Consider the following 26161-nt stretch of genomic DNA (forward strand, 5'->3'; position numbering starts at 1 on the left):
TCAGGAGAAGAGTAACAACAACACAACACTTTCGGTCCAGTAAGGTTGTTCATAGAAACAAGTGCCAACTTAGCACTTACAATTTCTATAGGTTAACCCTTTCCCCCGAACACAAAAAAGATATCTAGGATAAGACGCGACACAATGCTAATGCTATACAGGTTCCAGACCATTACTTCCGAAATTGGTCTGGTGATGCAAGGTGGCCGAGTAATCCGTGTTTTCTCCCACACTGGTCGGCCAAAGAGATTCTTATAATGGGAGAGTGCAGAGCGGGGGGGGGGCTGTAAAGACGCCCCGGACACAAATAAAATAAAAGTACAACCAATAAAAAAAATCGTAGCTCACCCTTCTCGCCGGCGGTCCGGCCCGGCGCTCGGCGGGGAAGTGGGGGTTGCCGCGGCCGTCGCCATGGTAACCCCTCTGCTCCTCGGTGTGGTAACTGCGAGGGCCGCCACCGTTGGGGAAGTACCGAGGGGCTCCCTCGTACTCGTACCCCCCCCCGCCGCCGCCGCGGCCGCCCCCGCCCCCGCCGCCGCCGCCGCCACGGCCGTAGTCCTCGTCCGGGCGGCCGAACGGACCCCTCCTCTCCCCGCCGGCCCCCCCCGGCGCTCGGGGGTAGGTCATCTGGAAGGAACACATGGGGAGACGTCACACCACGGGCCTCATCGGCGCCGTCGCTCGCTCTACATCACTCTGGGGTAAAAGGCTTCGTGACGGTTCCACGTCGACCCAACGCAAGGGGGTTTGCGGGGGACCCGTTACGTCCTCGCGGACTCTCATTGCGTCCATCGCAGGGGCCCGACGTGCGCCTCCAAAAAAATGTTTTACCTTGCGTCGAGGCGACGCAGCAGCAAAGGCTGTGATTGGTCCGCTAACTAAAACCAAAACCAGTTCACGACTGAGCCTTAAGATACCGCTTACTTGACCCAAAGTAGTACAGCCGCTTGGAAAGCTTGTGAAGCTTCTTATTTGTGGTACTTCAGCTCATACTGGATAGATTATGAACACAAGATGGAGACGAACGATATGTCCTTTTTTTTTTAAGTATTGCCCTAATTTGATGTTCCATAAAAAATGCACTTTGGGTTTTTATCGCACTAATAAAAATATAAAAAAGGGAGCCAGGGCTTCCTGAAACTGAGCAATATTTACCAAGGTTGAGTAAATATTATCCCAATTAAAATATATTTTGGGTGGAAATGTGCCATCAAACACATCAGTTTGCGTGGACACTAATTAGAAGGCAACAGTGACCTAGGTTAATTGCCTCATTTCTGCAGAGGAATCTGATAAATCCTATTTTTGTATTTTTCAGCAGTCTCGCCTTCTTTGGTCAATTACAGCCAGTGGACATCCACGTATCCCGTAGATGTAATCGAATTAATATAAGTGAACTTCAACCTTGTAGCCTACCAAAAACATGCTTGGATGGGCTTTAGGGATAACAGGGGGAGAGAACAGAGCTTTTCATTTGCCATTTCCATTCCAGGTCCGAATGTGTGTTTTTGTTTTGCCCTGTGTTATCATCCACTATTCTCAGAGCACCCTGCGTTGCAAGATATGAAATAATTGGAAGAGCAAACAAACTGGATCAACTGAGGTAGAACTAGACTCGACCCAACCTTAAAAGCGTTGGCCTCCTTTGCAAAAGCTCAATGACAAAGCTGTGCTAAAACATTGGTAAATCTTTGAGTTGAATTTGAAAGCTGGAGACAATTAAGAGCCCGGAAGGATTTCTAGAAGGATGCTAGATGAGCTGGTTTATAATAATAATAAATAAACTGCAAATGTGTACAATATCTTATCAATTGTCATTGTCAAAATATATAGTTGTGCGTGGCTTGTTTTTTATTCTTGTATGTACAATGATTTCAACCTGGCAACCGGCATGAGCTTCGAGTTTGTGTAGAAGGGTGCTGGCGGACAGAACTCTATCTGATTGGCGAATTTGGTCTGCGGTACCACTTATAAACACCCAGTGTAGATTTTACGTTTTGGTACTTTTAAAAAGGTTGCTCATTTACATTGTTCGCTGCCTGAGACTCATTAGATAATCATAGAACGAGCCATTAGAGTAGATTTGCATCCGACAAGATGACGGATGCATATCACTAATGTCAAATCTTGTCATGCATAACAGACAGAATGTCTCTCACAATGAGAGAATGGGGATACAATATCAGAGATCCACAGTTACAAATACTTTTAAATGGTCCAATCAACTTATGATTGGTCCAATGTAAAACCAAATCAAACCATGCCTAGGCTAAGGATAGTCACGACATAAACAAGGGACTCACAGCTCTGTCTGGTATGAAGCGCTCCTCGTAAACATCGCGCGTACTCCTTTCTCTTCTATACGTCACTGGGAGGGGGAGACCAAGGATTAACAGGCAGTTTCATAAAGAAGATTACCTTAATACCTACCTTTACCGTTAAAGATCACATTTATATTTTAACTCTTATCGAGTATACTATATTTTAGTCTTAGTTTATAGTTGTTTTAAATGTCTTTAACACCATCCTCTACTTTATGGTGCTTTTTTAAGCCACTGTTGAATAAAGAAATACAAAACAAGGATGAAAAGAGACTTACTTGTTAGCTAAATAGCTTGCAGAGAGTTTAAACAAAAAAAGCTCTTCAACCCGATCTATTGGAAGATGGAGACAAGTTTAGTGCAAGCAGGCAAGACTATTATTGATCAATGCAAAGATTGAACTTTGACTCCTAGAAGAGGGCTTCAAGGGGACGAGCCTCTTTTAAATATTTGAAATCATTGATGTCTAACAGATAGTTGTGTATCATTTTTAACGAAACTGCATTTGCGCGTATGCATTTGAAGTGCATCCCTTGCAATGTCCCAGAACTGAGATGATTGGAGATGCATCAGAGGTAAGCGAAAGTGAACGACTGCGTACAACGTTACAAGACGACCCACTTTTGTAATCTTCCAGCAGTGTTCACACATGCATACGTGTATCCAATAGTTTCCATACAACTTGATCACTACAAATAGTTGAGCAGAGGTGTAACTTTTAAAGTACAACAGTTAACTTTGTGTTGAGGCAGATTCCTACCCTATGGTCTCTTATGGCAGAATGACACTATTGCTAATGCCCCAACCATACAGCTTCGTCAGAAATAACCACATTACCTCGGCTCAGAACGACCTAGCCTCACAAATCCCTGAATAAAACCACGCCAACTGTTTAAGGCAACGTGAGCCTGTTGACCAGACGCCAATAATTGGTATGAAAGCGAAACAATAACCATGTAGCTGTAGCATGCATGCTAGGAAAAGAGTCTCACCTCGACTTCGTCGGTATCTGCAGTGACAGTGGCTCTGATTGGACGAGGCGCGCCTTACGTCACTGCCCTGCGACATAATGTTTTCGTTTTCGTTGGATTCGTACCATAATACATATTCATATTAGACTTTAGCAGGTTTTTAATCCTTTCATTTCACCATACTATAATCGTTTTGATTGGGGTTCACGTTGTGGGTGAGTTGTCTGTTAAAGTAATAAGAATGGTAGACGAGTATTTCAATTTATGTTATTATGCATGCGTCTGCATTTCTTTGACAATTCATACTTATTAAACCCAATTTATATGTCCAGTACCCTACCAGATGAGACCAACATGAGCGGGGGTTTGGCACCAAGTAAGAGCACTGTGTATGTGTCGAATCTGCCTTTTTCTCTGACCAACAACGACCTTCATAAGGTATTGTAGCAGTTTAAACCACAATATGATCAATACTTGGTGATTGTGTTATATATTTGCATAGACTAACTCCAAGTGTACCGTGTTTGCAACCAATTTCGACTGAGGTATTTGTCATCTGTTTTTGTTTCAGCTTTTCACCAAGTATGGCAAAGTTGTGAAGTAAGTGCATCACATCAAAAACCCTATTTTCAAGAACCTGTATCTTGCGTGTGGTCCTCAACCATACGTTGTTGTGCTGAAGTTTCTTGTTAGTATATCCACATGAGTAAATTCTCCTTACGAAAATATAATTCATAATATTAACAACGTGGCAATGTGTTTTTCAAGGGTTACAATTGTAAAGGATAAAGAGACACGCCAATCTAAAGGAGTGGCGTTTGTTCTCTTTTTGGACAAAGAATCAGCCCAAAACTGTTCACGAGCATTAAACAACAAAGAGGTGAGACTCCTCAGAATGTGCAGGCTTCAACTTACTTTAAAGCCAAAGACGATTGAATGTGTAGGCCTCTATTCATACTCCCAAGATTGATTGTTTACTTTCTTTTTAACCACACTAGTAACTCGAATCATAATATCTACTAAGTGACTAAATGGATCTAGTCAATGTGAATTCAAAGATTGTTGCTTTGAGCTATTTCATTGATGTCACTAATAACAAAACCTATATATATTTTTTATGTAATTGTGTAAGAACCCAGGGGGTGCGGATTAAAGATGCTTTTATCCAAGGCTTTGGTTATACTTTCTTTCTTCCTTCCTTTTTTTTTATTTTGGCCTTGGCTGCAAACAGGGACTTACTGTTAATTTGTAGGTCCATGTCATTTATGAGGAGGATGGGCTTAGACATAACAGCACAGCTCTATCCGGCCCCTACTGTTCACAGCTAACTCTTTTTCCTTCAGCTGTTTGGCAGAACAGTGAAGGCAAGCATTGCTGTTGACAACGGGCGTACAACTGAGTTCATCCGCAGACGGAACTACCAAGACAAGACAAAATGCTACGAGTGTGGGGTAAGTCTGTCCATCTTCTATGTTCAGAAGAAGGTTTACATACATGGGTGGTTGGATTTCTCTGGGGTCTAAGGGCTAGGGATAGCGGTATCAGTTACAAAAAAAGGTGATATTTTTAATAGATTCAAATTATGAAACATGTTGGAACATGATAAGATAAATAATGTATCAATATTCGAAACTGGTCCAACATTCAAAGACTGTGCCGTCTTAAACTGTTAAAGTGAGGCGATATCCCCATTAGTAAGAGATGGTCCATGCATGGTCTTCCACTCTTTTGTCTTCTACACTAGGATCCGGGACACCTGAGCTATGCGTGCCCTAAAAACATGCTGGGTGAGCGAGAACCACCAAAGAAGAAAGAGAAAAAGAAGAAGAAAAAGGCAGGACAGACGGATCATGTGTAAGTAATCACCTTAGCTTTAATCAATATCCCATCGATATATGATAATGCCTTATTAGGTAGAACTTGCTACATTTAAATGCATATGTTGGTATGTAATATTATGTATTTTTTTAAAAATGTTCATTTCGATTTGGAGGAATGTTTGATGCAGTAATACACAAAATAAATATGAAAATAAAATACACACACACACACACACACACACACACACACACACACACACACACACACACACACACACACACACACACACATCCATGTCCTATAGGTCAAAATAATTTGAATGATTATGTGTGTATTAGTCAAGTAAATTAATGTAAATGTTATCATATGCACTGAATGTACAGTATAGACTTTTAAGGTGACTTAGGGCATAAATTAATATGAAAATTATAATTTATACACACAGAATAACCAATACAAAGACAGAGTGAAAGATCAGCACAATAACTCCATTGGAATTAAAAGCCAATGACCAGAGAGTTTTCTATGGCAGGTGCTAGTGGGTGTACAAGAGAGAGACACAAGGATGGAGGAAGGGAAAGAATAAGAATAAGAAATAAATAAATCTGACACTAACAATTAACTCTACACAAATAACCAAAACTGTCAAACGACTATTTTTCTCTCGTCCTGATTTTTTTTTACCTCATTAGTGAAGAAGAGGAAGAAGAAAGTGAGGAAGAGGGAGGTGAAGACCCAGCTCTGGACAGCCTAAGTCAAGCTATAGCATTCCAGGTTGGTTCCTAATGTCTGTCTAAGTAGACATGCTACTGCTCCGGAAACAGAGAGAATGTAGTGTGACTGAAAAATCATTATCTTTGGATCACTAGCACTGTCTACTTTGTCACATTTAGTAGACTTGCTACTCCTCTAAAGAATGAGAGAATGTGGTTTGACAAAAAAAAAAATTGCCTTTGGTAACCATTGTTACACTGTGCTCTCTGTCTTAAACAAGTGGTCCCCCATCCACACCTAAACAATTTCATGCACGGCTCCAGGTTCCCCTTTTTTCATAAACCATATTTGGTCCAACATACCTGAACAAAGGGCCCAGAGAGTTTGATAGGAGCAATATTGGAGCAAACAACAGAATAACATACATTTGGAAAAGGCCTTGGTTAAACTGCTGTAGTTAAGATCGGAGAGTACTAATGCGAGAGAGCTGAAAAGAGTAGAAGACAGCAAGATTTAGAAAATAAACTACAAAAAAATCCCCTTGTCTCCCTGCTCCCTCCCACCCTATATTTCTCCATCATAGAGTAGCGTTGCTGTTCAATGATTGACAGGAAAGAGACGCCCTGCTTGATCAGAAATAAGCCAAGAGCAGTACAAAATCGAAATAGGCTCATGCAAAGGCAGGCGATGTCCAATAAAACAGATATTCCCACAGAGCATTGCTGTGGCTGATAGATGCTTGGCTAAACCATTTCTAACAAATTCACTCAATTAGCTCTGAAATCGTACGTACAACACCATTTGAAGAGCTGCTTACAGTAGTAGCATGATCATTGTACTGTATTGTTCCGTTTTACCTATTCGGAACCACACAACACGTACACCTAGTAATGTACGTAACTCTGGTTGGGAATCACTGTATCAACTTTTCAATGGTATTAGGTGAGGTGCTGTCTGTAAGATTCAAGAGCTGTTAGAAATCCTCCAGCCATCCTGTCAGATGTTAATCTGTCTCGCTATACTGCGTTCCTGCCTGCCTCTGTATCTGTATTCAGTCGCGAATGCTCACTGCTTATTCCTGACCAATCAGGCTATCTAATTTGTGATTCATTTTTGAGAATCCATCTTGCCTGTCAATCACATTGGCGCACAACCCCAGAATCAATAAGGGTCTCACCGTTCCACCACAGGTTGGTCTGAATGCAACACTTCCAAATGATGGATTTTGTTTTGCTTGTTTTTCTCTTTGATTTGCTCTCTCTCTCTCTCTTGACATATCTCAAATCGTCCCTTCAGCAGCTCTGAGTGTGAATGGAATGAATGGATTCCATTTCGTTCCCTGCAAACAGACACCACCACAAACTCTCCATTCTTTCTGGTGCCATCTTCCTTCTTCTCTGTTTGTGTGTCCTTCACAGCAAGCTAGTCTGGACAGCGAACGGCAACGCAAGAGGAACAGGGAACAAGCGGCTGCCCTTAACGACGACAGACCTCAAGCCTCCACCTCTGACGACTCCAAGAAACCCCGGATCAAAAAGAGTGCATACTTCAGTGACGAAGAGGAGCTCAGTGACTGATCCTGTGGGGATTGAGGTCATAGGCTGTGTGTTAAATGTAGCCTACATATTTAATCGTTTTATACTGAATGCCCCTTTTTTAATATGTATTGTTTCGGTTGAATAAGGTGTCAGGACTGTGGAAAACAGATGTCTCACATTTGGAGTAAAATGTGTAATATTAGCTCTTTTCCATTCCATGTAAATAGTGTTTTTTTGTATGGATTACCTAATTTAGTCTTATGCTGGCCAATAAACTGTTCATAGAAAACTAAGTATCAACCGTTCTTTGTTTATTATTTGAATGTATTTAAGGCATAGAAACTCGTCGATGCGATGCTTGGTTGTGGTTAACCAATCTCTTGCACAGTCAGCATTGTGCTCCTGTGCTTTTATGGGGGGGAAAGCAAGCATATCCGGAGAGGGATTCCCTGGTGGGGTGTTTGAAGTCGATCCGGTGGATGGGGATATCGAGTAAAAAGGATAGTGCATGCTTAGACATTAAAGGGGAGGGGGGGAGGAGAGAGACAAGCCACATTGAGGTTGTGACATCGTAACCGCTCTAACACAACGCACACGGCGGCGGCATTGTGGTCGGGATGTATTCATCATCAAGAAGAATGTCAGCTTCAGGAAACGGCTCGGCCTCTGATTGGACGGGGGGGTGGGCCACGTGACCGGTTTTCCCAACCGGAGTTTCCACGACAGCTGGAAGCCGAGCGGGCACAGGCGCGTCGTCGGTTTCTTTGAAAAATAACAAGGACTATCCTCGTTTCAACACCTTCAAATAAACCCCGTCTGGCATGGGCGACAAGAGGAGTCCTACAAGGTAACGACCGAGTTATTACTTCCTCGATAGGCGAGCACGAAAAACGACAGCAACGAGCTAAAAAAAAATCGGAATTCTCTACGGTCGCTCTCGCTCGCGCCCTCCCTCTCTCTCTCTCTCCCTCGCGCTAAATGCCCATCTTTAGTGAGTGTGTGTGTGTGTGTGTGTGCGCGGTTTCCTATGTGTGTGTTTTATAACCGTATCGGCAATTACAATGTCGGATCACAGCGCTCGGGTTTTGATTTTCTCACCCGATAGCCTTTCTTGTAGTGTGTAACGCATCCATGGCGCTGCTATACTATCACCCCTACTCCGGTGATGCGGATATGAATTAAAACTCACTATTCCTGTCTCTTTTCTCACCGTCCCCCCTCCCCTCCTCCTCTCTTTTTGCTGGGTTTGTTTTGTTTTAAAGGCCGAAGCGTCAACCGAAGCCCTCCTCAGACGAGGGGTACTGGGACTGTAGCGTGTGCACGTACAAGAACACGGCGGAGGCTTTTAAGTGCATGATGTGCGATGTCAGGAAAGGCACGTCAACAAGGTAAGGGACCGCCGTGCGAAACGATCGCCGTGCATCCGACTCGATGCATGCACGGTGTTTGATTTATTGTGATGTTTCCCAAAGGGGACGTGCAGTGCAATCCTCCGTTTGTTTTCTTTGAAAGGACCACGTATGATCGCAAGTGCAGCGATTAGTTCTTGCGTAGCGTTTACCCCCGTGTTTTATGTGCAATGTTGTGCATCCCATTTCTGTGTGTGTGTGTGTGTGTGTGTGTGTGTGTGTGTGCGACCGTGTTCCGTTTTAGACCGTGGGAGTGATCGATCGTAACCAGTGATTCTTTCTCTTTTAATCCTTTTAATCCTTTTTTATTATTGTAGGTTGTTGCCATATTTTTATACCCGCCGAAATGCCAACGTTGAAACTGTTAGAAAACCAGTCAGTATGCATTCTGGACAAGCGTTTATCCCTTTTTATTACTCTGGAGAAATCCATTGCCTATTTGTTCAGCTACAAATTTGATAAACACAGAGACACCTGCTAGGGGCAACAAATATAATTACCCTCCAGACATTGGCAGCATCCACACATGTATTTACCAGATGTGTGTGTGTGTGTGTGTGTGTGTGTGTGTGTGTGTGTGTGTGTGTGTGTGTGTGTGTGTGTGTGTGTGTGTGTGTGTGTGTGTGTGTGTGCGCGTGCGCGTATTTCTGTGCACTACTATGTTCTCCCAAATGCAGCTGATATTTGCTCTAGCCAGCATATCGCAATGAGTGGCACTTAACTCATGATCATAATGTGAGAGAGAGAGAGAGAGAGGGTGGAAGAGATGGAGGGAGAGAGGGATCAGCTCAGACTGTGGAAAACCTCCAGGCTTGTAAGCAGAGGTGAACCTGACGCTCCTCTTCAGTGCATAGCTGTGCACCCCCCTGTATGTTTCTCCACGGGTCCCCTCCACCCACTATGTATTCCCATTGGTAATGAGTGTTTGGATTTTCCCCCGTTTCCTGTTAATTTGCCTAACACATCGCGCCTATCTTCATTGACACCCGGTGATGGGCCCTCTACACGCGTTGGGTCTGAGTTCACACGCAGCAGGAAGTGTGTGCGCAAGTGTTGCGCGTTTGTGCGTGGGAGGGCGAGTTGTGAGCCGAGGGTTGTCAGAACAGCTGCCAGACAGACAGCCATGGCTCATTACTATGCAACAGCTTAATCAGCCTGCTGTCACCTGACACGCGTACACACACACACACACACACACAGGCACAATTATAACACACCGAGACAATTGTACAGTAAATGGGCATTTTCTTAAAGGGTGCTCTGTTTGTGAGAACCAATTCACAAGATGCATACAGACGCACACTGTTATGCACGCAGAAGATTGAGAAGAGGCCACCCGTTGAAATAACAATCTCCTGCACGTTGTTGTTTCGGCGTGGCGTTTACCTCAACAATCGGTCTGTCTGCCTGCAGGCTAAATGCTTCCCTGAACCCCGCCATGTGTCACTACTACCTCTGTTGCCTCCACTCACAGTACTCCTCGAGTTTACCTCCAGGATAACCGAATACGCCGCTTCTTATAAGGGCAATCACCCATATTGTGTGTCCCTTTTAGGGTGGAGAGAGGACAGATACGTTCACCCTGAAAGCTAACTGTAGCCAAATGGCCATCCGGCCAGTCGGTGGTCCCTTTCGTCGAGGCGTGTACCGCATTTAAAATGAGTAGAGAAGTGCACCTTTGAGAATCTGAATAATAATTAGCTGCCCTATAAAGGGGTCAACTGCCCTAACATAATAGTGCACGGTGCATATTTAATCGCTGAATACATCTACTTTGTCTCGGAGGCGGTGTCGAGAGACGCGGTCCCACCCCCCGCCTCCCAAGACAAGAAATGTACAAGTTAAAAAAAGAACGCCGGCTCACTGTAACCGTCGGCCCTTACCAACCACCCCTAAAGGGCACACAATGGCCCTTATTCACCTGGGGGCCGTCATGGCTCTGTCTTGCTTCTCAAAGCTAGCTGGGAGCTGGAGCTGAATTCCGCATTCCTGCTCTGCGAATATTGCCCCTAGACCCCGGCCTGCCACCTCATCGAGTATCTGGTAGGGTGTATTCTCGGCTTGGATCGACTCCCACGTTTGAATAGGTTCTGGGTTTGAACATGCAGGGTACTTGGAGGCGTCCTCGAGCCAGACGCCCTAATCCCCAACGCTGTATTGGAGAAAATGTTAGTTTGGCTAAAGGCCACTAGCTGCATGGCTAGTACCAACTAGTTATAATCAGAGTACACACACATCATTAGCGGTCACACCTGGCAGAATTTAATTTGAATGTGTAGTTACTGCATGGCAGGGCTAATTCTGTGTTAATGAAGGGAAAATGGAAAGGGGGGATGTAGAATATGGTTTGAAAGTTAAAATGCACCACAAAGGATGAAGCAGGATTCTTCAAATGTATTCATAATTATATAGTGTGAAAAAAGGTTGGACTTTTCAATGTCATTCTTTCAATCATGTTTGCTTTTCATCAACCAAGTATTGCAGGCTTGGTTAAGGCCATCAGTGCAACCTCATAAAAAAACTCACACAGACACACACACACACACACTCTCCTGTCGGGTACTTGTGACCACAGCTAGCTTAGATGAGCGTCAATGTACTCCTCAAAGAATGGATGAATGGATCCATTCTCGAGCACCGACCTCCCAATGAAAATAAATAACATTCTACCCCGGAGCGTGGTTGATTTGAGAGGGAAGTAATCCAAGACTGTGTGTGACTCCACTGCTACTTCTGCTGCAAAGGCCTGTCCCTAAAACCCATATTCAGTCAGGGTCGACCGACCAACCCAACCCGTCCCGGGACTCCGACAGTGACCGACACACCCCTCTCCGGATGAGTCACCCAACGGATGTAGGGGTTAACGTAGCGGGATACATTTCAAACTGGGGAGGGGGGGGGGGGGAGAACAAAAAAACAGAGAGAAACAATCCAGTAAACAAACATTGCGGTTGCTAAGTGCCGTTTGAAATCTGAAGTCCTGGGAGTCGACAATTTCCAAAAGCGCTCACAAATCGTGCTGACATGAGAGGCATGCGCCAGAAGGAAAAGAAGCAACTGGGTGTGGGCCAACAGTTTGCGTTTGACCTTCTCTAGTGTCTGTCTACACAACACCGGCATTGGCATTGCGCAACCTCTCTTCCCTGTGAAGAAAGGCCCACCAAAGACACACGCACTTACTCCTGCTTTGATAAAAACCCGATAGGATGATGGAGGATTGTGTCTGTATATTATTTGCATCAGTTCCACGAGTCACGACGGTCGGTGCATCGAGGTGCGCTTATCAATGTCAGAATATTTTTATGAGGAGTTGAGATTTTTATATTCTCAACCGTTAACCTTGCTCATTCTTCCTCTATCTTTACCTTTTTCCCCCCTTCCCAGATTTTATTCAGTCTTTCATATCTTTCCCCCTCCCCCCCTGTCTCTCTGTTTCTATCCCTCTCTCTCCTCTTTTTCCTTTCTCTGCTGCCTCTATCTCTCTCGCTCACCGGGGGTTGAACTTAACCTGGGGCTCTTGTGGTGACAGATTGACTGATGTGCATGTCTCTCCGCAGCTCAACCTGAACACGCATAAGCCGTCCTGGTTGGCTGAGAACACGGCCCTGTGTGTGTGTGTGTGTGTGTGTGTGTGTGTGTGTGTGTGTGTGTGTGTGTGTGTGTGTGTGTGTGTGTGTGTGTGTGTGTGTGTGTGTGTGTGTGTGTGTGTGTGTGTGTGTGTGTGTGTGTGTGTGTGTGTGTTATTGCACCCATCCTTTTTAAATGGTCGTTATTGTTGGATTTTTCTGATGGACACATAACGATTTAAGGGTGAGGCACTTGATAGCCGAGTGGCTTGTTAAAACAAATCCATTTGAAAATGATTGCACGTAGACGTCAAATACAGCCAGCTGTGAAAATCGCAGACAAGCAAAAAGCCTTAAAGATGACAATGTTTAAAATAGACAAACATAAAAAATATTATGCTATCTTTTTCATTTGCATTGTTTGAAAGAAAGGAAACTACAATGATGTACAACCATTTGTGCTTAGGACTCATTACAGGGATCCAGTTTTCAGAACGAGTCCTCGAAAAAGAGTACATTATGACCGGCTATTGAACTGCACCGATTGCCATCATACGGAATCCTATTTTGATGAACAACGAACTGCCGTAGGCCATTTCCACCACGGGGATCATTCTCAAAATATCACCCTCAAAACTGTTTCAATATGCAAAGAGACCAGTGTGTGCGTTTTTTAAAGAGCTCCCCTGACCCATTCGCTATCCATTTGTAAATCGACTGCATAGCTAGTGAGGTAGTATGCTGACGTTTTACCATTTAGTATTTAGCAGGCACTTGTGCCACTTGCAGTGAATTTGGATGACGTTGGACACCATTAAGGAGCCATGTAAGAGGTTAGGCATCTTGCCCAAGGCTGCAGAATCGGGGTTGGAACCCGAGTACCCTTTTTGGCCTGGGGGTTGGAACATCCTTTGCACCCACGAGACTAGCATGCCGATACATAGATCTGTCTGTCCAGAGTCATGAGCAGCGGGGGCCTCAAAGATTAAAATCAGGCGTTGCATCAGAAGAGGTCCCTTACACAGCGCTCTCCCTTACAGAATAAAAGCAACGACTTTTGGGCCAAAGCGAATGAAATCGCTGTGTTTGTTCGCCGACCTGCGGTCGTCACAAATCGGCTACTTTCATTAAGTGCCTGATTAATCAGGACATTAGCTGAATTCATCATCGGTTATGTTGAGTGCTCATTCGCCAACTCTCAGGTCCCCCCCCCACCCCCCCACATAAATCCATCCCTAATTCTTAAAAAAGAAATAAATGAAATGAGTGGCGCAGCCCAGACGATAAACGATCAGATTGGGCTGAACTGCTCCGTTTGTGTGAAGCCAATTGCTCGTATTACTCATCCGGAATACAAACGGCAGAGAGTAGGAGCCGGGGACAATAACGGCAGCGGTTATCATGACACACGCACGCCACACGCACACGAACATACTCGCAGACACACACATACTCTCAGCCGCGCACATACTCGGTGCCGCGCACATATTCACAGCCGCGCACATACACACACACACACACACACTCACGCGTACTCACAGCGACACATGCACATACACACAAACACACATGCATGTACACACAGCGCACATGCATAAACATGCATACACACGACCACACACAAACACAGGTGTGCATGTAGACACTCGCGTGCACATATACACACAAGCGCACGCACAGACAGATCTAGAGAGACTCGCGCACATGTGTGACACACATTAAAATCAGTATTCGGTGCATCAGTGCCACATAGTAATTATGGGCTTATCACGTAGCCATAATCTTGGGAGAAAGAGGGAGAGAGCCAGAAAGAGAGAGAGAGCAAGAGAGAGAGTGTCTGTGTGTGTTTGTGTAACAGATGGCTCTCAATGTCCTGTGGTTTATGACACCGTCTACCGCCCCCACACCGCTCAGACACACACACACACACACACACACACACACACACACACACACACACACACACACACACACACACAGTAACATGCTAAAGCAGGGGGAGCCATTAATCATCGAGTTGGATGAGCTCCTGGGAGCAACACAGCCTCCAACTTATGGATGCTGCCACATGTGTGTGTGTCTCTCTGTCTCTCCCCCCCCCCCCCCCCTATTCCTTATCCATAAACATATCAGTCACATTCATCTCGCGCAATCACTGCAGAGGATTCATTTGATGTTTCCATTGATAACTGTGAACACCAATGTGCTGACTTGCATCATTGGCACAAACTAAATTGCCTTTTTTTGTTTAATGCGCATTATACAATCATTTATTCATCTATTCGTGTGGTTTTTTTCTCCCTCTGATGGCAGATTTACAATTTTTCAAATGTTGTGTTTTATCTTGCGTGTAATGAAGAGAAAATGTGGGGAGAGAGAGAGAGAGAGAGAGAGAGAGAGAGAGAGAGAGAGAGAGAGAGAGAGAGAGAGAGAGAGAGAGAGAGAGAGAGAGAGAGAGAGAGAGAGAGAGAGAGAGAGAGAGAGAGAGAGAGAGAGAGAGAGAGAGAGAGAGAGAGAGAGAGAGAGAGAGAGAGAGAGAGAGAGAGAGCAGTCTGTCCGACGCGGTTCGTATCCGTACGGACGGATGGCGTGCAGACATGAGGCGTCGCTGACGGCTGAATGAAGACCAGGGACGCTCCAACGGTCCACCTGAGGGCAGGTAAAGGTGGAGCGCAGCCAACAGCAACCCAACACCGAGAGCAGCGCTGACGGCCCAGCTGTTCAAGCAGAGCTGCCCGCCTTTTGAAATGCGTCCTAAGCGTTACACATCTGGAGGCGGCATGTGGCTCAGGAGGCGGAGCGGGTTGGCCGGTAACCGGAAGGTTGCTGGTTCGATCCCCGGCTCCTCCTCGCTGAGTGTCGAGGCGTCCATGAGCGAGACCCTTACCATCACTGCTCCCGACGAGCTGGCTGTTGCCCTGCGTGGTTGACACTACTGCTGCACGATTCGGTGAAAAAAGTCATATTGCGATTATTGTGGACAATATTGCGATTTGCGATTGCGATTTAATAAACAAATAGTGTCATGAGTCTACTTGCTTGGTTATCAAGGAAAATGCACACAGATTAGATTACTGATCATTTTAAAATGTTTCTTCCTCAACTCAAACATACAAACTTAAACTAGCATAAAAAAAAAATAACAATAAAAATAACAATATTTTACAAATTAAAGAAATAATAAAAAATATATATTTTTCAAAATAAAGGCATTTCTGCAAATTTGTTAGGTTTTCTCAATAGTACAACTAAATAAAATAAATATATATAAATATAATTTTTTTTTTTTTTATAAATCGCAGCCTTTTGCGGTTATACAAACGCGAAGGCTGATATCGCGATTTCGATTCGATTAATCGTGCAGCACTAGTTGACACCGCCGTCGGTGTACGTATAAAAATGGTTGTATGTCACTTTGGATAGAAACGTCTGCTAAATGTAAAATGTACTTCTGGAGGGGCCCCTCTACTTAACCGTCGGGTGTGTGAGGTTGTTGATAAGCTGTTAAAAAGGAGGCCCGAGAGAAGGCTCGTGAGTTGAAGTGGCGTTCCGGTTCCATCGCACATCAGTTTCCGTTTTCATACTTCCTGTGAGAAGGTTAACAGTCCATGGTGCGAGAAGGACGTATGAAGGACGAGGAACATGCCAAGCATGACAACGACGACGACCGGGAGAGTGAATAGAGTCTTTTGACGGAGAATTTGACCGAGCAATATCAGAAACCTAACATAATGCGTGTATCCTCTCTATCGGCTTTCCTGCCCTCTCTTACTCGTCGCTAAACCCATGAAACAAACCATTCTCTACCCAATAACGCACGCTTGCAGAAAATCGTTCCTTGTGAACGACTGGTAATGTGAGCTAAAAGTGAATTTCAAATGTGGTAGTGCCCACCCCAGATGTTTGCTATGCTCGATGGATTGATTCACCTTCCAGCCTACCCAGTGGACCAGCGTGTAGTTATTAATATTGACAAGGCTTGTCACGGCTAATCAACATCACAGATGGTGGCTAAAATGGCGGGTGTTTGGGGGGGGGGGGGGAGGTTTTCTGTTGAGATCTAACATTGTTGTTGTGTTTTTCGGTGTCGTAGCGGGTAGTGCGTAGATGTTGCCGCTTTCTACGTGATGTCGGTGGAATCGGCCGCGTTTGTGTGATTCGCTAACTGGTCTCCAACGTGTGATAGGGTGAAAGGAAAGCTGAAGTAAATAAAAGGGACTCAGACATTGTGGGCCAAAAAGAGAGAGGTTAAGGGAGGGAAACGTTCCAGCGTCAGCGGCCATGAGCTATCGTTGTCTGTCATTATATTGGCAAATCTTCCTCTTTTCCCGCGGTTTAAAGATGGAAGCTGCTTGTGTGATGCGTTCACTGCTTCAGAGTTGCAAATAGATCGGATTTGACCAAAAGACGTCTTGGTCGGTACCGCTATTGGTTCATGTTTTCATCATGACATCATCAACAGAGGCCATTTTAGACGAGAATAATCGTTTTGTTTGAAATGAAATCAGTTGGAAGTTGATACTGGCCGCAAACGTCAACCATTTCCACACCAGCTAGCGATACAACACATTTTTGATGTACAAGGATACTCGAACGCCCGATAGATCCGAGCAGCCCCGGAAAAATTGTTTTTGAATAATAATATCTCGGCAGAATCACGCATGTTTTGGTACGTTCAGACCAGCTGATGATCTCACGGCCCTGCGGCGTTCGTTTAATCTTCCTCCACCATTCCTCCCAGGCCTCCCTCGTCTCGCCCTGTAATGGAGAACGCGCTGCGGACGCCCAGTGCGATCGCAGCTTCCCAGCTCACAACGAGCCTCCATTAGCCGGCTGTCCTAGCAGACGCCGTGAACGGCACTCATATCGATCGGCAGCAGCTCTGTTTCCACACACACACACACGCCGGGACACACACACGTGGTATTAATGTCAGACAAAATAGCTCCCTCTACATTAACATCCACCGCCCAAATGTGCAATTGACACACACACACTGCATGAGGTCCAACATGGACGCCGGAGGCATACACTCCTAGATAATAACCACTTGATTGGGTTTACAGAGGCAGCTCTGTTTTGTCCTTATGCTCCAGCCCAACCCCAATATTATGGTCTGTGTGTGTGTGTGTCTGCGTGCGCGTGTTCATTTCCACCCTCAGGTCTGACACATCGGCTGGCTCAGTAAATATCTACTTCATCGCTCTCCCACTTGAGGATGACGACAATATGTACAAAATAGGATCTCATGTTTCCTCCCCTCTGGAGTCCTCAAGCGGGGGGGGGGAACAAGCAAGGAATTGGAAAACAAACTCCGGAGCCACGCTGGATGCTGATTGGCCAGGAGCGGGCGCGATCGGCCGCTTCCTCGCACGCACCGGCGAGGATGTAATCAAAGGTAGCACGCCACAGACGGCACTCTACCCCAGCGCATAAATTAGACAACAGCCCTTGAATTCATTACAGACGGTAAATTATGCATACGCAGCCACAAGTCATTTTCAAGGGCCACCCGGAAAAACATTTTCCACCTCGATCGCAGTCTCCGCAGTGTGCGTGTTACGGAACACGTCGGGGTACAGGCGATGTGTTATTGGTCGTCTCTGATCTTATTTATAAATGTTCATATTGAATTCATATGGCTGACCTGCATATTGTCTAGGCTGTGACGCAGTTATTCCCCATCTGGGATTCATTAAGTACGTCTTCTTATCTCATGCGAGTTCTTGGTTATGGCTCGTAAAACCGAAACCATAATCTACGCCTGCCCTGCAGACCAAGACCAAGAGTAGGTCTTTTGTTTTTGGAGAAAATGGCTCACATGGTTTACCACAGAAGAATAAATATTTGGTGGAAAGTGATGAACGTGGGAAACGAAGCCACAATCGGGTACTTTTTCATTCTGCTTGGCACAAAAGTTTAAAAGTGATAAAGAGAGAGAAAGAGGTTTTTTTTTTGGTGTGAAATTCAAGCCGCAAAATGACGTTTTTTTCTTCTGCTTCTTGGAGCAGAAGTATAACAGCGATAAAAGATGGAGAGAGAGATCTCAGCATCTCAACTTGTCAGCAGTTTATGGCCGACATATTAGCAGATCCTCCTCCCGTCTCCCTTCCCTGTCAGACGGTTATGTAGGCCAAGAGACACCATTTGCATTTCAGTTTGGCCTTGACAACGTCTCTCTCTTTCTCTCCCTCTCTCTATCTCTCCCTCTCTCTCACTCTGTGTTTCTGCGAAATGAATCACGATTCCCCCAAACCCAGGGAAAAAAGTGGGCGAGAATGATTGCGATTAGTTTTTTTTCTGTGTGTAGTTGGCGGGGTAGTGCCTCTAAGAGTACAGATAGAAGACTTGGTTTCTGAACTAGATGAGATCCCTGACAGCAAAGGAAATCACCCTTCAACAGTGAAAAAGTAAATCGCGAAGGGCTTGGCACTGCTGTTTTATCCGAATTGTGTGTTTGCTGTGTACGCGTGGACGACTTTGCTGTCCAATAGTGTGCTTACTTTAAACCTGAACCCTGTTCTCTAGGTCTTATGGTCAATGCTAATGAGGTCGTAGAAGACCAACCTTCTTGCCCATAGAACATGAAGAACCTTTCATTCACTTGATTACATGTGTGATGGTTATCAAAATTTCATAATACGGACCGGCCACCAAAATCACCATAAAATGCTGTAAAAAGCATACATATTTATTTCACAACTTTGTTGAATACTCTATTCTGATTTGTCAATTAAGGCCTTCAGCTGTCTGTGTTTACTGAGTAGCAGACCGTTGCTATGACCAACAGACCGTTGCTACGGACGCCGTTTCCAACCGTTAAAAATCGAAACGGACAATCATCTCTTCTGCGAAAGCAATAAAATCTTTTTTTGGAAATCAGCGAGATCCTTTTTCGTCGTTGTACTCTGGGGACCAATGATTGATTTCTTTAATGAGTGGCCGTGTGTAACAAGCGGGATAACCTAGTACAGCGAGCCCAGGCTTTATCGTGGAAATAAACCCAGACGGCGGGATGCAGACCCCTCCCCCTCGACCCCCCGGGGGGTCTTAAATCAACCCTGAAGGCCTGATCACTACCCGGCCTGGCTCTACAATATCCCTTACATATGACGCTGGTAAACTGCACGGCTCTGACTGCAAGCCAGGGTGGCATGTTAGCCATTTAACAAAATAGTGACGACGAGCTAGACCAAATCCCCTGCTTTTGATCGTGGACCGGAGGAAAAAACAGCGGCTGGTATTTTTATCGCCCGAGTGTTTTTCTGAATCTAGTGAGGAATCCAGCACACTGTGTTCCGTCGTCGGAAGTTCAGCATGGCTCGAGGCCTCATCTGCTCACTCTTGGCTTTGCGCGCGCGCGCGTGTGTGTGTGTGTGTGTGTGTGTGTGTGTGTGTGTGTGTGTGTGTGTGTGTGTGTGTGCGCCTGTCTGCCCACATTTGTCCTCACTCACACATCTCGGCCGGGTGCGTGTGTGTATTTATGTTTTATTTATACCTATCCGCAACAAGATAGCTTGTGTTTGTGTGTGTGTGTGTGTGCGCGCGTGTGTTGGTGCACGTGGAAATGAGAGATCACTAAACATGCAGGCGGTAGGTACTATGTGCACTCCAAACAGATGGCTCCTTTAACACACTGGCATCACCACCGTGGTACTGACTTCCCCTGGCGAACACACACACACACACACACACACACACACACACACACACACACACACACACACACACACACACACACCCGACATTCACACATTGTGCACCATTGCCAGCACAATTACATAACGTATCATTTTAAGAGAGCGTTTGTACATGTCGCAACAGAACACCACGTCAGGGAACACTGTGTTTAATCGCATCCAAAAAAGAAGCTATTATAGGCAGCTTGTTGCCCCGGGATATGACGCAGATGCCGTAGTTATTATGGATTATAACCCTGTTATGAAATGCAAACACACATACACGCACTGGTAATCTGCACTGCATTATTGCGGCACTGCATGTTTGAATTGGCTCCATGTCCTTTGACAGCTTACTGCAATATGTATTATCCATAGGTTTTGTTTTGTATGAAGTATGGCTGTGAGGTCATGGTCACACACACACACACACACACACACACACACACACACACACACACACACACACACACACACACACACACACACACACACACACACACACACACACACACACACACACACACACACACACACACAGCTGTACACACACACACACGATTATGCCAGTATGAAGATTGTGCTTTGTGCTTCGACCGAAATGTGTTCAAAGCCGCCCCATCCAAATGAGCTACGCCGTCTGTAATGATTTTTTGTTTAATGAAGATCTCGTATGAAACGAGCACACACATCATGTTAGGCACAGAGTGCTAACCCGGTCAGTACGAAGATCCCTATATATAATTGAATGCCATTCATTCAATATATCAAGAGTACTTCCAACACTGGCTTTATATCGGAGCTCCGTGTTCACTGCGATTTCTCCCTTTTTAATAATTTGCCCATTTCTCTCCACCTTTGTGTCACTCCATCTATCTATTCCTTTCATTCTTTCCCCGGCTTATTCTTCCTACATTACCACCCACCTCTCTCCATCTCACCGTCTCTCTGTCCGATCTGCCAATGTTTCTCATTATCACCTTTTACTGCCATCTTCTCTCTTTTTATATCTAAATATGTTGTATATATTAATATTTCCTCCAACCACTTTTCTCTCTCTCTCTCTCTCTCTCTCTCTCTCTCTCTCTCTCTCTCTCTCTCTCTCTCTCTCTCTCTCTCTCTCTCTCTCTCTCCCCCCCCTGACAGGAAGCCTCGCCCGGTCTCCCAGCTGGTCTCCCAGCAGCAGGTAACACAGCAGTTCGCCTCCCCCACGCAGCCCAAGAAGGAGAAGAAGGAGAGGGTCGAGCGAGAGAAGGGCGAGCGAGAGCCCGCGCCGCTCAAGAAGAACGGTCACAAGAAGATGAGGTAATGGACGAGCCACGTGGGCGTGTGTGTGGCCAGTGCTACTATGGTCTTATGGTTGATGGTGTGTGCGTTTTTAAATGTGTCTATGTTGTGTTTTTGAATGTCTGTGTGTGTGTGTGTGTGTGTGTTTTTTAATGTGTCTATGTTGTGTTTTTGACTGTCTGTGTGTGTGTTTTTAAATATGTTTGTGTGTGTGTTTCATTGTGTTTGTGTGTGTGTGTGTGCGTGCGTGTGTTGCATCAGTTACCATAAATGTTTTCAAAGTGAATGCGCTCTAGAGATAATATTATTGCCACATGCAATATTAATAGTATGCTTGCACACTGATACTTAATTACTGTCTCATACTAGCCGTTGCACTCTTTGTATTTCTGGTTTTTAAAATAGAGAACATCCCCACCTGGAAATATGTCTCCATGGGTATTGCAACGCCCCGAAGCTAAGCGTACAAGGACAGCTTAATGAATGCGTCAGATCCGTTCCAATCCGGGTTTTATTTTTATTTTAAAATTGAATTGGAGGATCAACCCCTTGAGAGGCAGCATCTCGTTTTCAAAGGGGGTCCTCGGGCACAAAACATGGAAGTTATCAGACTACCCAATATCAAACTCTCCAACTAATAACATCAACAAGGATATGAGCATAAAGGGCTCTCCCACTATCCCACACCTACATCTGCTAAAAGGATATTTTAAATCTACTCTGATTGAAAAATGAAATCAAATAAATGAACAGAACCAAATAACATGTCAAAGTATTGAGTGTATTTATAAAAATCTAAAACAAGAGCAAGCAGATTCAAGGTGTTGAACGATGCAAAGAAGTCTTGAAGTCACGACACAAAGTAAATCATCCGAATGAATTAGGTAAATCATTCCTGTCTGCTGCTTTCAACTTGAAAGCACCTCGCCCAATTTCTTTAAAGGTTCTAGCAACAATAAAAACTGTGGTTGAGTGTGTCTAAGTGAATATGATGATCTAAATGGCACTCAAAGCCGTTTTTATGTTTAGTAAAGGATAGTTAAAGGAAATGCATTTTAAAACAAAGATAAAAGTGTCGCTGAGTGAAGAGGCCAGTTAAGTGTGTCGTACACAAAATGACGATGCCCTTGAAGGGAAACCTCAGGACAAACCTACAAATATGATTGTAAACTATTATAGTTTAAGGATGAATCCGTGTTTGAAAGGTGTTCTCGTATAGGATATCGCCATAATCAATAATTGGAAACACAAGTTGTCGTCGATACTCCGAATGCAGCGCACTAGTGAACCATGTGACATTGATTCTGATAGTCCTCAATAACCTCTGCTATTCTTGGTGTTTGAGTTGATTAGCTGATCTGGCGAAAAAACAAGAGGGCAAAGGAACTCTGTATTTGAATATAAATGACTGTATTAATATTAGTGTCATAATAATGAATCTCTGAATCATTCAGTTCCCGCTGAATTTATGTCAACAGCATGCCGTGACGGCCCGCCTGTTATTTTGCCCGCCGATCTCTGAAGCGAGATTGAGTTCAAACGGGTCATGAATGTATTATGATCCAATAATGTATCGTATCCACTGTCTCTGTTTTCATCTGGTTGAAACGCTTCACAGACTCTTCCTGTTTTGTGACAGTTCTTCTAAAGGCACCCGGTTCATGTTGCATAACCCATTTTTGTTAACAGCTTGTTTTTGTTAAGCATTTGCATAAAATCATGTCGGGACAGCATTTTTGGGGGGGGTTTTCGATTAAGATCTTAATAGCCATAAGCTGTATCTAAATCAAACTTTGGAAAATGAACCCAAACAACAATTGCATGAAAAATAAAAAATGAAAATGAAAAAAATAATATTTTTTCACTGATAATAATTGTAAAATAATAAAATCTTTTAACCCGTTGCTCGTCCGTCTCCACCCCCCCCCCCCCCCTCCCCCCCAGGCCACGGTTAAAAAACATCGACCGCAGCAGCGCGCAGCACCTGGAGGTGACCGTGGGCGACCTCACGGTCATCATCACCGACTTCAAGGAGAAGGCACGCCCCTCGCCCCCCAACGCCTCCTCCACCCCCACCAGCGTCCCCGCCCCCACCACCACCACCACCTCCTCCTCATCCTCGTCCTCCTCCTCTTCGGCCGCAGCCGCTAACGCCGCCGCCACCGCCGCCGCGGGCGCCATGGACCACCACAGCCACAACGGCTCGGGTTCGGAGAACACGGACCGGGGGGTGTCACGCTCCTCCTCCCCCCGCGGCGACGAGGGGGCCTCCGTCAACGGGGAGTCCCACTGAGGGCTGGGGCCGGGAGGGGGGGAGGGGACGCCATCTTTCTTTTCTGTCTTTCTTTCTTCCTTTGTTTCTTTCACCGCTCTCCCTCCTCTTCCCGTCGAGAAGACTGTACCTCGATGACCCCCCCCCCCCCCCCCGAGTCCCTGAGAGCCACCGACCCTAGCGTCCGGTCCCGCGCCCACCCTCTCCACCTCATAACCGTAACCTCTCTAGCCTCAGCCGCAGGCTCTTAAGTTCTGGGGATCCCGGGGAGGACATTTTTGACCCTACCCGTCGGACCGTCGTCAACGGCGACGGCACACGACTCCAGAAACGGATTCCAACCAACGAAACTTTACTTTGTGCTCCTTTTCCTTCTCTTTTCCTTTCCCTCTGCCCCTGACTCAACAGCGACTAGAACATTTGGGAGAGCTATCTCTTCCTTTGAGTGTCAGATGATGTTGAGGGCGACAGGGGAGATGTCAGGCCTTTTGGGGCGGACCAGTCGGGGAAAAAAACCTCCCAATGCAAGCTTTCCTCGGACGTGCGACTGTTATCAGGGGGGGGGGGGGGGGGGGGTCAGGACTAATGGCAGAGGACGGCGCACCGCCCAGGTCGACGCCCCTTCTCACGGACAGCGTACCGTAACTCATCTCCATGAGTTACGGTTTAAATCGGGACGTGACTAGAGAATCGCGCCGCGGCCGCGGCCGTCGACGTAGAGCTGCCCTCGCTGACCGGACCTTTGTGGAAACCCCCTTCTTTTTGCCGCCAGACCTCGCACGACCCCTCTCTCGATTGTGTCCCCGAATATATCCCCAAGAACGGGTTTAATCTTCCCACACAAGCCCTTCCTCAAACCCCCCCACCCCCAGAACCTTTACAGTCCCGAGTCTCCTGGTTCCCCCCCCCCCCCCCCCCCTTCTGCTCTGGAACCTGCAGGAACCTCCTCTGCAAACTGCACAACGTGCCATAGCGACACCAGCATCGGTCGTCAGTACCCCCCCCCACCCACACACACACAACCCGGACTTCATTTAAAAACTAAAAAACATGTCGAGCCGACATTGACACAAAAAAAACAAAATGGACGCCAAGCGGTGGAAACGCATCCGAGCGCTCGTGCTGCAAAAGAACCCGCGGGGGTTTGGGCCGGCGCCGCCGCCGTCTAGCGCAAGACCAGTGCGACTGAAAGCCCACTGGTGCTGGCACACTTCTTCCCCCAGTGGACCCAGTGGGATACGCCGGGCGGCGACATGCTTGTACAACGGAGAGTTGCGACAAAAAAGAAAAGGAGAAAACTTTGGATTTGTTCTCTTCCAAAAACATCGCAAAAACGGACCCTTCCGGACAAGCACATTACGTAGCTGTATAGATGAAATAGCTTGCAATATGACAGTCTTCAGAAAACTGTTAAAGTATCACTTAAATGAAATGTTACGGTGGGCGGTCGGGGCGAGACATTTTTTTTTTTTGGTTTGGAATACACTACACTCTATTGTAAAAAAAATAAATAAAAAAAATACAAATAAGACTAATAAAAAAAAAAAAAAAACATACATATATTACACTGCAACTCTAAATCAAACTGTCTAAAGGATGGCTTTTGAAATTGTAGAATAATTTGTTCCACAAAGTGTATTTCTATTGTATTACAATGTTTTATCGTGGGTGTATCATGCATTAAAAACCAGTGTTATCGTCGAAATGTTCACTTAGTACAGGTCCTAACTGTCAGGGCATGATGACACATTCCCTGGAATATAAACGTACGTACATACGAGAGAAACGCTGCCTTGTACATTTAGGATGATATCATTTGATGTGTTCTTCTAATAAAACTAATAACCAGGTATCGGCTCCGCCATACTAGCTGGGACTAGTAGTGTGAGCTCATGAGAAATGTTTGAAAATATCATTTGCCTCGAAAATGAAAGACATTTGTCATTGTTCGGAAAAGCATTATCATTCATTCTTGAGACAAGTATGCGACATTTCATTTTTTTTATTTTATTATTTTGTTTTTTGACATGCTCTCCTCTTTCAACTTGTGTCGATTTAATTTAGTAGGCCTACATGTCGAAATAAGAGTGACTAAAGTTGTGTGTTTGCATCTTTCGTTAGTCTGCTATTGTTTTCTTTCTCACACATGCACAGATTCTGGGAGTTTTCGGATCATATTGTCAGCATTGATAAGATGTATCTGAAATGCTTGAGTTTCAAGCCTCAACAACCCAAAACAAGGAACAGTGCAAACAAGTAAATAAAATTAAAAATTTAAGAATCTTAAAACAAAATGTAACTTTGATTGTCTTTTTCTCTGGCTCCATCTGAAAATGAATGAAGATCTACTTCATCACTATACTTCAATTTTTTAATACATGCTTTTTAACATGCCTCCGTAGTCCTTGGCAGCGAATGGGCGTTTTCTTCGTTTTCGTTGCGACAGACAACCGGAAGTGGGAGGGTCTAACGTTGTGCGTATCCTCCTCCCACGGTCATCCACCCCTCCCCCAGAAGAACAAGACTTGGCTGCAATCAATCGGCATCGACTCCTGCGATATACCCCCCTCCTTCCCTTTCCCT

The 26161-nt window shown here is 45.3% G+C and overlaps 3 protein-coding genes across 4 annotated transcripts in view; 2 read left to right on the top strand and 1 right to left on the bottom strand.

Annotated features, from left to right (window-relative positions):
- pphln1 (periphilin 1) overlaps nt 1–3385 on the bottom strand; it is a 25312-nt gene extending 21927 nt beyond the window's left edge. The window contains exons 1-4 of one of the 2 annotated variants that reach the window (XM_060037981.1): nt 3314–3385; nt 2600–2654; nt 2304–2368; nt 349–627 (exon numbers count right to left, since the gene is read on the bottom strand). In XM_060037981.1, the coding sequence (XP_059893964.1) occupies nt 349–627; nt 2304–2368; nt 2600 (345 nt within the window). In that variant the 5' untranslated portion in view covers nt 2601–2654; nt 3314–3385. The other variant, XM_060037982.1, reaches the window with a different exon arrangement.
- zcrb1 (zinc finger CCHC-type and RNA binding motif 1) lies at nt 3365–7661 on the top strand. The gene is made up of 8 exons (XM_060037984.1): nt 3365–3507; nt 3625–3730; nt 3864–3892; nt 4061–4172; nt 4636–4743; nt 5037–5146; nt 5806–5887; nt 7246–7661. Exons 2-8 carry the CDS (start codon nt 3647–3649, stop codon nt 7402–7404), a joined length of 684 nt encoding a protein of 227 aa, XP_059893967.1. The 5' UTR covers nt 3365–3507; nt 3625–3646; the 3' UTR covers nt 7405–7661.
- A 239-nt stretch (nt 7662–7900) lies between these two features.
- On the top strand, nt 7901–25872 carry yaf2 (YY1 associated factor 2). The gene is made up of 4 exons (XM_060037985.1): nt 7901–8212; nt 8628–8753; nt 21166–21324; nt 23251–25872. Exons 1-4 carry the CDS (start codon nt 8187–8189, stop codon nt 23597–23599), a joined length of 660 nt encoding a protein of 219 aa, XP_059893968.1. The 5' UTR covers nt 7901–8186; the 3' UTR covers nt 23600–25872.
- Nucleotides 25873–26161: the final 289 nt, after the last annotated feature.

This window comes from Gadus macrocephalus, chromosome 19 (genome assembly GCF_031168955.1).
Source record: "Gadus macrocephalus chromosome 19, ASM3116895v1".
Taxonomy (NCBI): domain Eukaryota; kingdom Metazoa; phylum Chordata; class Actinopteri; order Gadiformes; family Gadidae; genus Gadus; species Gadus macrocephalus.

What these genes read in the sequence shown, in the direction of transcription:
- zcrb1 (XM_060037984.1), top strand. Translation starts at nt 3,647, where the DNA reads ATGAGCGGGGGTTTGGCACCAAGTAAGAGCACTGTGTATGTGTCGAAT. An exon ending in CCAACAACGACCTTCATAAG is followed by an intron (nt 3,731 to 3,863) that starts GTATTGTAGCAG and finishes TTTTTGTTTCAG; the next exon opens with CTTTTCACCAAGTATGGCAA. An exon ending in AAGTATGGCAAAGTTGTGAA is followed by an intron (nt 3,893 to 4,060) that starts GTAAGTGCATCA and finishes GTGTTTTTCAAG; the next exon opens with GGTTACAATTGTAAAGGATA.
- yaf2 (XM_060037985.1), top strand. Translation starts at nt 8,187, where the DNA reads ATGGGCGACAAGAGGAGTCCTACAAG. An exon ending in GACAAGAGGAGTCCTACAAG is followed by an intron (nt 8,213 to 8,627) that starts GTAACGACCGAG and finishes TTTGTTTTAAAG; the next exon opens with GCCGAAGCGTCAACCGAAGC. An exon ending in AGGAAAGGCACGTCAACAAG is followed by an intron (nt 8,754 to 21,165) that starts GTAAGGGACCGC and finishes CCCCCCTGACAG; the next exon opens with GAAGCCTCGCCCGGTCTCCC.